The following is a 12,226-nucleotide window of genomic DNA, read 5'->3' as shown; positions in this document are numbered from 1 at the left end:
TGATAATATTTCACTTTTAAAGAACTAGACAATTTTAAATCTAGCTTTTCTTCTACTGACATCACTGGGAATGTTACCAGCAGGAGCAAACCATGGTAAGAGAAACATCATCTGTAGCTGGATTTAACCTATTTAAGGTTAATTTAAGCCTATTTAACTACAGATTTAAGAATACAGACCATCAGTAAAGGTTCAGGACGGAAGGCACACCCCAGCTGCGTCAGCATGCACTGATTCACATAGTTGCACCTGCCACTGAATTATCATATGGTAGCCACTAATGACAGGGAATTAGACAAATCCCATTGACATACAGGTCTAGTCTCCAGTCCTATTAAGTAATTTTATCACTCACATGGTAATCACAATACAGTTTTGCTTTGTTTAAATACATTATCAAAAATGTAGAAATTAATAAATGTCTTGTCATAATCGTTTTTTTCTTTGCAGAAAAGAAAAAAGCTGGATTGTTTGAACAAATCACCAAAACCCATGGGACAATCATTGGCATCACAACAGGGATAGTTTTAGTTCTTCTCATAATTTCAATTCTAGTGCAAGTAAAGCAACCTCGCAAAAAGGTTATGGCTTGCAAGACTGCCTTCAATAAAACTGGTTTCCAGGAAGTATTTGATCCTCCACATTATGAACTCTTTTCACTAAGGGACAAAGAAATTTCTGCAGATTTGGCAGATTTATCAGAGGAACTTGAAAACTATCAGAAACTGCGCCGCCCTTCAACAGCTTCCAGATGCATTCATGACCACCACTGTGGCTCCCAGGCCTCCAATATCAAGCAGAGCAGGACCAACCTGAGCTCCATGGAACTGCCCTTCCGCAATGACTTTGCGCAGCCCCAGCCCATGAAAACATTTAACAGCACATTCAAGAAAAGCACTTACACTTTCAAGCAAGCTCACGACTGCCCCGAGCAGGTCATAGAAGACAGGGTGATGGAGGAGATTCCATGTGAAATTTATGTTAGAGGAAGGGAAGATACAGCACAAGGTTCATTATCTATTGACTTTTAACTTCCTGCTGAAGGTGGTATCGGTGTATATACAAAATGCTCGTGTACAATGACAGTGTATATATTAAAAGTGTACCATATGCAGCGTGTGAGATGCACACACTTTTAGCTTATTCATTTCAAATAACAAAACCAGTCTTCATAATTAGTTCTTACTGAAAAAATGGTGGATTTCCTCCCATCTTCCCAAGCTAGCTGTCTAGTGGAGGAGTAAGACAGAGACTTGTGCATGGAAATTATAAGATAGGATATTGGAAGAAAAAACCTTACAACTACTAATCACTGAACACTGAAAACAATGACTACTATTCTCTTCTTCATACCATTTTCTCTTCTTTAGATGTCTGCTTTTCAAGACAATTTTAATACCTCACTTGCCTAAATAAAAGTAGTTAAGTGCACCACGTGTATGTCAACATAGGTGTCTTATTGTATTTGTCAAATTGAAAGTAGAGTTAGTATTAAGTGCCGGTTAAGACTCATGAATTATGTTACAGCCATCTGTTTCACTTGCCTTGTTATCACCTCCACACTCTATGCTTTGTGAGAAATAAGTGAAAAGGGTTACTGCCTTTAAACAACATCAAGTTATATTAATTTTAGTACATTTGGAAATAGCTTTCCAGCTTTCAGTTAAAACACAAGTGAGTAGTCATTTTATTCTAGACGCAGACTTTTACAACAGTTTTCTTTCAAGAAGGTTTAGGATTTTAAAATATTCTGCCATATATTATAGCTCCATATGGCGCACTGATTTCACAGCTCTGTACTTAGGAAACAATTTTGTTCCTGAGTTTTCCAAGTATTTACATAAATAGATTGTACTGTACATTTGTCTCTTAAAATAGCGTTTTACTCCTTGTTGCAGCCAATCTTCCCTACTGAAATCAGTGATGATACTTTTAGCTCATGTCCTACTTGCCTGAAGAGAACTGCTCTGAGGTCTGTGTGATTACTGGTATATGAAGGTACTGGAAACAAATCACAAAGCAACTCTGATTAACCCCTATGGAATCCTTCTTGTGCCCCTTGTTTCCACTTGGAAAATTGCACATTTCATACCTTTTTAAATGGTAGTTTGGACCTAATTTAAAAATTTTTACAATATAGAAAAAATTTTTAAAATATATTCTCATTGTGGTTTTTAAGCTTTTGATATACTTTATACTGTACAGATTATTTCTTATATCCAAACCTAGCACCTGTACAGCAGGCTTCTTTCAGTGTCCTCTTAGCAGCTCTGAATAACCTGCAGTGGCTGCTGCACACACCACAATTTGCCAAGAATACTTATCATAACTTCTGCATTAGCCTACACTTTCTTCCCTGGGTACTTTGAGCTTATTTGGGTATTTTGTTTACAGGAAACCTTTGACTAAAGCTGACCCCCCCAGCTTGCACTGGGCATAGCCTTTATTTACAAATGTATGTCAAACCATAGTGTTTGTTGTGCTGACTGTAGTATAAAAAAAACCCAAAAACATCTTAACATATGACCCTTGCAACTGAAAAATAATTTCTTTGAAATAAAATATGAACAACAGGTGTAATCACAGATTTTCATTAGAATGATAAAGATTTTTTTTTTTTTTAATGCTTAAAATGTACAACATTTAAGGGGAAAAAAGAAAGGGGAACTGAGTTTCTTCAACACTCCCCAACTTGACAATTAACCTTGTCGCCTATCTAAAAAGAGCTTAATCAGCTCATATCTTAGCCCCATGAGGCTATATCCTGGTACCAGTTTTTGTGCTGGTCCCAGAATGTATTTCAATTTGAAAGAATGAAAATGGACTTTATTTTTAGATGCACAAAATGCAGAAAATAAATATTTTAAAAATATAGCTAATTTTTACTTGAAATTTTTTGAATATTTAATCAAAACATTTTGCAGATTTTATTTACTTCTCATTGATCTCAAGATAAAATATCTCACCATGACCTATAGGACACACAATGCTATTTGTGACAGTTTGTTATTTCCAGATTCTTTCAACAAGTAATACGTAGTTTTACACAGGTCATTCTTATCCATACAACTGTTGTAAATGCTAGGTTTGCATGACTTAAGTTTTATTTTCTTTTTAAGGTATATTTATCCATGTGCTAAAAATAATGTGACCCCCTACTCTTTCCCAACTTATGTTGTCCTTGAACATTAAACCTGTACTAATAAAACAAATAGGAAACCTGCAGAGCCCAAGTCTGTGGAGAAAAGGGAAATTGAAGAACTTCCCAAATGGCTTGAGTAATACTTCAGTCTCTGTCGCAGCCTTGTGATTACATGATCAGAACACAGTTGCCTTTTGGCTACCCCAGAGCACACAGGGGAGCTCCCACAACCAGTCCTGGCTTTTGAGCATAACTGTTTCCAATATCCTGTGGTGTGTTTGAAAACCACTCTGCCTACACAGCCCATGACAGGGTGGGGTTCAGTTACTGAGCTGTGCTTTGAGAAATAAGTCCTAACTATTACAGCCATACTTCCACTTCCAGTATGATCAACTTCCCTTCACTGTAGAGAAAAACTAACTGGATAAACTGCTGGGTATCACAGTACAAAAAGCTTAGGCTTTTAGCGAAAGAATCTAGTATTGGTTTTGCAGTGTCAACCCAGTTGAAGCTGATGTTGTGGTCTTTAAATTTTTTTGGGGAATTAGTGAAGAATACCACATTTCATACTAGTGCAATATCTGAGTACCATCAGTCTACTTCCATTGTCTCCATCCTAAATTGATACATTTCTAGGAGCATCCTGATTTGCACTCCATTGTACCCATATCTGCAATACCCTGTGCTAGCACTGAATGCTCCTTAGCAAAGACACACTCACTAGACACACACTGACCAGGAAAATACCAGCAGCATTGACTACTTTTTGGTATTTCTAATTCATTTTTCCTTTTATCATAGTAGCTTAGACTATCTAAGCAAACTATCTATGAAGAATGAATTGTGATGAAAACTGTATAAGTAAACCTACAGCCAACATGAAAATAAAAGTGGCTGTGGTTTACAACTCGTGTGAGTTCTGTGAGCAGACATCTGCATTTACAGAGATAATGACAGTGGCACAGGAAGCTCGCGCTTAATGCTGTTCCTGACTCCTTGGTGATCACAGAAATACCAATGTGTACTTAAAATGCACTGGATTCTCTTGTCTGCTATAGACAAGATGACCTCATAGCATCTACAAATTACAATGGCATATTGCAATAATGACTGTGTATTTTTACTAAACCAATACAAAGAAGGGTTATGAAAAGAACTGTCACTGATTTACAAGAAAAGGTGTTTGTCATGTGAACACTTCACAGAATCTTTATGTCCTTAAAATACACTGCTTTGTTTTTCACTTGGTACAAAGAATTCTGTGCGTTAGCAGCAAATCTGCTGAATGAGGGAAAAAAGCACGTCTTATTTGTAAAACAAATTTGTCCCTAAATAAGGTTCTTATATCATTGATCATGACATTTAATTTTCCAAATTATTTTAAGTACAGTCCTTTATCTGAAAGGATACCAACAGCACAAGTAAATTTAAAAAAATCTAAAAAATTTAAAAATATCTTAGCATATATACCTAGGAAGATGAGTAAATTACTGCTTGAAATGGAACAACTGAATTCATGTGGATGTATGAAACCACAGCTACAGTCTGAGCTTCCTGTATGGTCAGGCTCTATGTATCTGTCCACAGCAAAACTCTGTCAAGTCCATTTACTTTTACATGTCCTTATTTCAAAGTTGATGTATAAGTCCTATGATTGCTTAGGTCTGTAGACTGTTTATCAAAACAAGATTCCTAATCCATGTCAGCCTGAAAGATAAGCTGATTTTACACTGAGATCACACTGCTAAAACTGAATATTAATTATAATGGGAGAAAGGATTTTAAAATCAAAAACCTGGATGAGTTGATTCATGCTTTAAAAATTAGTATTTACAGCACCTATCTCAACCTAACAATATAAAAGCTACTATTTTTGCAACTGAAAAAGTCAGTCATCTGATATCTAATAAGCATCTCTGTACAGCATAAATCCCCCTTGTAAATGCACAAATCACATGTCAATATACTGTAATATGTGGTTCTGTGTCACCATGGAACTGCAAGTTTGTTTTCATATTCAAATTCCTTTGCTACACTCCATTTTCCACAATCAGCTTAACAAAAATCTTTTCCCATCTGTTTTATAGATCAAGAACAGTAATTTCTGAATGGTCAACTTGGTCCCTCTTATCTCACTATTGAAGATAATCTACCATATACCAGATAAAACAGCTTAGTTTTTATAAGTATGTTCTTACAGAGCCAGGCTCAGGGAGAAACAAAGAACTTGATGTCTTTGTACCTCTCTCCACTGCCATCTCATAATTTATGGTAATAACTTGTATACTGGAGAAACCCCTAAAAACTTTATGCCAAATTCTGTTCAAGAAAAAACAAAATATTATGATAAATCAAATAATAGATACCTAAGACCTACACACCTCAAAAAAGCAAAATAATTTCCTGATTTGAAATCTGTATCATTCCTTCTGAAGGATGGAATGATGTCAACCGTTACTGCTCTTAAAAGATGCATATCACATCATTTTCCCCAAATAATTACTTCTCATCCCAAACACAGGTTTCCTAGACATCTTTAATGTGCTAAAATTTATTTCAATAATTTATTAATTCATATATAGAAATATATGCATATTACAACTTATAATTAGCCTCAAAGTTCATTATCACCTACATAAAGTTGCTTCTGTCTTCCTTCGAAAAGTTATTTAGGAGCAAGGATTATACTGCGAAGTATTTATCATTAAACCACAGCATCTGAGCGTTTAAGCATTACGTTAATTTCTAAGACTGTACTGCAGCTTATTTTCCACCAGAGAAGTAAGAGACTACAAAGAAAACTCAAAGCTCACAGGATTATCTGCTTAACCTCAAATGAATATGGCTAAACTGGAACAAAGTACACTAGTGTTCTAATATTCAAGGTTTAGTATTTCATGGGGAAGTAATATCAGCATTAAAAGAGCCTGTGGCTTTTTGTGAGAGGATTTAGTTTGCCCCTGGTTTGCTCATAACACGCCTGTAACAACTACTGCATTCACCTATGAGTAACACAAGAATCCAGGGTTTAAGCTATTTGCAGAGAGAGGAGAGGAGTTGATAATTAAAGAATTCTTGGTTTAAAATACAAAAGGGGAAACAATCAAATATTAACCACTGGATATTTCTGATACAATATTTAACTCGCCCTCCAATGCAGTTGAATTAACCTCAAGATAATAAAGTCCATAATTCTACCTAAGCAATATTTTAGGTTCCCTCACTTCAGTAAGCACCCTCAAATACTCCTAATAATTTGGAAAAATCCAGCTGTTAGGCCTGAGTTTACTGGCTAGCATTCTCAGCTACTACTGATTATTATAGAAAAAGATGATTCAGTGGTTAATGGGGGTGAAAAAAGCAGGAAAATACTCTTGAAAGCAATTGTAAGATAAAAAATTCCTAGGAAGACAAGTCAATAAATCCCAAGTCTCTTCACCATTGTAATCAATCTTCTATTTGTAAAGAACAAATAGCCAAGGTACATAAGGAATACCACTCATTACTGGCTCTTCACTGTATTTTTAATAACCCAATAGAGCAAAAAAAGGCCTGAGGCCAAGTCAAATAATTTTAATTTTTCTGTAGTAATGAAAAACAAAGAGATCTAGTAGAGTGAAGATGTTTGCTTTTCACTTACCAGAGGCAAAAGATTCTGCACAGGCCATTTAATTTTCTGTCATCATTAAATGTTATCTTTAACAGTAAAGGGAATTCTGGAATATAAAAAACCAGCACAAAATATCTATGTATAATTCAAATGTATAGTAAACAAACCAAAAGTAACAGATACTTAAAATAATCTCATCTATTAGGTAATTTTTAGAGCTCTGTATGACTCCTAAGGTTATCACATTCCCCCAGACACTTCTGCATTTTGTCTGTTTCAATACATTTGAACACAAGCTCTCATATCTGTGCAAGAGAAGTAGGAATAAAGAAAACTAAGTTGTTTGCCTTTAAGATCCAGAACTAATAAAGCTTCAGACTTGGAAAGCTTTACTGTACTGCACTTTCCTCATCAGAGTAGAAGAAAAGACAGACATTAGCATAAGGAAAAGACACCCTTTACTTGAACTATCAGAATACAAACTTTACTTATGAATTGTCAGAACATACAAGTTTGGTGTGTTTGGTTGTTTTTTAATTTCCTTCTATTATTAACATCATAAGATAAAATGCTCTCTAAAGCAAATGTGGAATTTTGTCCACAAAGAGCTATAAGAAGTAGATTTAAATATTGCATGACGGTGTTTAAAATTAAGAAATACCTGGTTTAAATGCCAATTTATAAAGTATAAAAAGCTGCATTACATACATTCAGAGAATAGTTTCCATTACAAGTTGCCAGATGTTTAACATCAGGATTTAATGACAACATTTTAGCACCACCTCTAACACTACTGCAGCTGAAAAATACTAATGCTCAACAAACGAAATAAAAAGCATAAATGCATTCCTTTTTCAGTACTCTCTCTTCCCCTCAGGAACATAAGTAAAGGCTACCAACTGTTCTTTAGCAACAGTACCAAACAAGGAGCTCAAGGTAAGAAGTACCCCTCAAGGCTTAGGGGAACATCAACAAAAAGTAGAAAAAATAAAAGTTATTTCTACATTAATTTTCCGATTCCTAAATAGCTTGTGCATCATTTAAAAACTAACAAAAATATGCAGGGTGATCATACAAGGACCACAATTACTGAGGGAAATGGATGTAATTGAATTTAGTTTTATGTGAATCAGAACTAGAGGTCATGGCTTATCCTTGCCATAGGACCGCACAGAAATTCATCTTGCCAAAAACCCGAAAGATAAGGAACAATCATGTCAGACTTTGAGTATAATAAAAAATTATTTCTGTAAAACTGCAAGAAACTGCAACTTATTTGGTTGCCTTGTTGAGTTACAAAGAACAGCTGACACCAACTGAAGGAAGTGGCAGAAAGCCAAGCCTATCTCAAAGCAGAAACACTTGTCTGCTGTATATTTGCAGATGTAATAACCTGTCTCCTGCTTGCCTAACCATGGGGCTACCTTCCATTCTTTCATCATGGAAGCACTTCCAGGAGTGATGGGAGAATATTTGAAATGAATGACAATCTTGCCTGTGGGCCCCAGGCCAATCTTAACAGAAATACCCAGTATGATATATCCAGGGAGAAGAAGTAAATGGCTTTGATTCACTTTCAGACAGGAGTCAAATTCTAGGGTCTAATATAAAGTCCACCAGATTCAGTGTAAAAGCATCCAAAAAAATCATACACTCTCTTAAGGAGCAAGATCTGGATGCCCTATGAATAATAGACATTAGTTTCACTGATAGTACTGGAATACTTTTCAACACAAAAGCACACTCAAGCTAAAAGGTTTCAAGACAGCCAAACATCTAGAGTGCTATTTTGAAGGGTAATTCACTATGTTAGTGATCCTATTGATTAACAGCAAACCCCTCTTATTAAGGTTAGATGTGCATATTGATTTTTTTCTTTTTAAGAAAGACTTTGTATGAATATTAATGAATAATGCCTAAAATTGACAAACTGAAAGAAGATTTAGCAAATTAAATGAAACCAGGTTCTCCATTCCCAGCAGCAAGCTACATTAGCAAAATGCCACATCTGATCTAATGCTTATTTTTACTATTTTTAAAAGGGTTTTGGAAGAAAATCTTTGTCACAACCTCTTACAGAAAGGGAAAAAAGGTAGTAAAGTATAAACATAGAAAGGTTAGGTTACAAAAGTATGAGAATAGATACTACACAACCACAGCCCAAAAAGGGCTGAAAAACTGAGTTGTGGATGTAACCCGAGGCATAACTCATGTGTCTCTCCAGCACCAATATAAAGCTGAAAATTGCAAATAGGTTTACTTTTCTAGAACTCAGAAACACTATAGCATCATTGAAACACCCCAGTCTTTTAGTGCACAGTTTGTTTCATTTGTTACCAGTGAAGTTTTTCCCTCATCTATGGGTCTAATTTTCCTGACACCCCTGAACTCTTTACACTGTAGCAGTTGGCTGCAGAGATGCATCTCTCATGGTCCTGACGGGGCATAAAGTAGATAAATGACCAAGTTCCTCGTTTCTAGTGCAAAAAACCTCTTAAGCACAGACAAATCTGATTATTCAAGAGTATTGTCCTCTTTAGCCTGCTCCAGCAGCAAACATTTTAAAAAATGGCTAAACCTATTTTTTCATCAGATGGGGCCATGTGTCCAGTAATATCTGCACACAGCACATACAAATAAATATATCTTCATTAGTTTCATGTCAGCGTTAGCTCAAATAATAACAAAAGTACCCTCAGATTGAATATGCTGCCAAAGCCAGCCAGCTCTGCTTTTTCCTACAGTATTATCATCCGTTAAAGCTGTTGATTGTGAAATTACTTTCTATCCCTGTCCTTCACACCATCTGACCAAGCCCAGACTACTGCTCTCTGCTGTCTGTATGCAGATAATAATTCATATTCCAATGCAAATAAACATAAGAAAGTACAATGTTATGTTCACATAGCAGTAATTTAAAATACTGACCCATTAATATCTGTCACGAATAGGAGAGACAGTCTGCTAAACAGTTATCCAGCAGCCCTATAAGAATGCACACATATGATTTAAAATATGTATATGTTCATCTTGGACAACCTAAATTTAAATAAGTATGTATACAGGATAGAAAGAAGGATATTGTGGAAAATATAACAGAAGAGTTAGACACTTCTTGTTTTATAAGCACCTTACTATCAGCATTAAAGATCAATAATGCATGACTATCTAGAAATTAGGTGCTCAAACAACTGAAGAGAGAGGTAAGCTTGAATAACCTATCACATCAATCTTCAGGGAAACAAATTAGGGTACGTTACTGTCACAGGTTTTGCTTGACATGGATTCAGATTTTAATCCAGTTATGTGGAAAGCCTTAGGAACATCAAAGAAATAACTTCCACCCCCCCGCTCCTGAGCACAAACAAGTGAAAAGTCTTTTAATAAATCCTTTAAGCTGGATACATAGCTCATACAGAGGGAAAAAGAACAAAAAATATATATATTTCTCTAAATTCGGACTTACTCTGGAAGAAGGAATGATGCCTCAATTACACCCCTACCAAAACAGAAGCTTTTAGAAAATTCTTTCACTAGACAGCTGTTCATTGAATTGCTACATTAATGTACATTTGAGGCTTTGAAGTCAGGGGGCCAAAGCAGAAATGGATCAAGAAAAAAAGGCATGCCATGCCCCTTTTACAATTACATTAATTATTTTTCCCATCTCTGTGGAAAGGTTATTTACTGTATCCAGTATCCTAGCAAGACTGAGTGGGGAGACAAGATAAATACTTTTTATTTCATTTACAGAACTTGTATAGCTCACTTATTTCATTAGATTTGTCACGACTTACAGTGGTCAAAGTAAGAGCAAAATTCTCTTTACATCCTGATAAGCATACGACTGAAAGGCTTCTGCTCCTCCATTAAGGCCAACCAAAGCACCCTGGGGGCAAAATAAATAAGTAATGAACAGAAAGGAAAAACCTACTTGCAGTGATGAGATATTCTGGTAATAACTAAGTCACAACATTGCCATGGAAGAAGAATCTCAGGGGTCAAGTACCTAATTCCTGTGCCCACTCCACTTGCAGACTCCGAAATCATTCAGTAAAGCTTGTGAGTAAAGGTGCATCTATTCACCTATCTATAAAGGTGCATCAAGTATTCCAACCATTTCAAGGTTTTGTCTGCAGCTGTGGATTGTAATTTTAAGTACACAACTGTACTACAATCTTATCACAAAATAATACTGATTGGATAAGGATATGAATGGAGACAAGTTCCAAAATGCAGAACAATAACTTTCCTCTCTGGAGTCATGGTTTTTCTTCCCAATTCTGTGATTGTTAACTGTGTTTTCTTGGTTGAGACACTGGAGATCAAATGATCCAATTTTTCTATTAATTTAATTTATGCAGTAATAAAATGCAACTGTCTGCCCTAAATATTACCAATGGTGTTACCAATAGCAGTTCCCTATAAAATTCAGTTTTGCTTCTAAATGTTACAGCAGACATGAAATATTCACCTTAGGCTCTTCAACTTTAGACCGTTGTGTGCTCCTGAAACAAGACAGCATGCACATCACTAACAGGAGTCTGCATTCTCCTCATTATATTTTCCTCCAAAACAAGCTCTGGCAATTTTCCAGAGCTATTTTCCCAGCATAGAAAAAACCCAAAACAACAATGAAGAAAGAGGAGTATTAAAAAACCACATACAAATAAGTGCTTTATCCAAGCTAGAGGGAAAGAAAAAACCAGCAACACACAAAAGTTATCCAGTTCCCAAACAGCTTAACCATCTTCCACTTCCATACATATGACTACTTCCTGCTGTCTCTGGACAAAGTGGAACCACTACTCTCATTTGTGCTTAAAAACCACTAAAATTGTGTTATGATATACAAGCAACAAAGAGCAAAACAAAATCTGACCACAATGTCCCTTTCATGATGTAGGGCATGATGCTTCTCACAAGTCTCAATCACAAGATCTCTTTAAAATTAGATTTAAAACCATCCAAAGTGAACAACCAGAACAGCAAGAAGGTAAATATAACTTTTTGCCAAAATGTTAAGCTATCTGAAGACATTGTCAGGATCCTGACTACACAGCTATCACACCTTGCCCAAATTCTCTCTACTTTTTCTTTTATCTGGGTCCTGAAATATGAGCAATTGGAGTGTATTTATTAGTGAATAAATTATATTTATATTTTTTAAAAATCAGAAGTAAGCATCCATACAAACTTGCAAATACACAGGAGCATTAGTGATAAATCTTTTCCATTTTCTGCACCCAGAATACTGGCCTTGTTGTTGCTATAGGGATTATGCTGACAGTAGCTTTTGGCAGCATAGGAACAGGTGACATTCATTATTTAGGTCATGTTCTTCTAGAGTAAACATTTGTAAACAAATTACTGATTAAACTGCCATTTCCTGGCCAACAGTACACTCATGTCATCTAGTTTTGGGCACAGTTCCTCCCACTTCTAACAGAGAGGATACAAGAAGTGCAAAAGAA

At 35.7% G+C, this 12,226-nt stretch overlaps 1 protein-coding gene across 2 annotated transcripts in view; it reads left to right on the top strand.

Annotated features, from left to right (window-relative positions):
- Nucleotides 1-1,031, top strand: part of NETO2 (neuropilin and tolloid like 2) — a gene marked incomplete at both ends in the record, with an annotated part of 28,919 nt that extends 27,888 nt beyond the window's left edge. For both annotated transcript variants that reach the window (XM_082290022.1, XM_082290021.1), the window contains one exon: nucleotides 451-1,031. In XM_082290022.1, the coding sequence (XP_082146148.1) occupies nucleotides 451-1,031 (581 nt within the window). The remainder of the gene's footprint in view (nucleotides 1-450) is intronic.
- Nucleotides 1,032-12,226: the final 11,195 nt, after the last annotated feature.

The sequence above is a fragment of the Coloeus monedula genome (genome assembly GCF_965178545.1).
Source record: "Coloeus monedula genome assembly, chromosome: 13".
Taxonomy (NCBI): Eukaryota; Metazoa; Chordata; class Aves; order Passeriformes; family Corvidae; genus Coloeus; species Coloeus monedula.
Note: the sequence above shows the minus strand (reverse complement) of the source record. Positions and strands in the feature narration are given on the sequence as shown.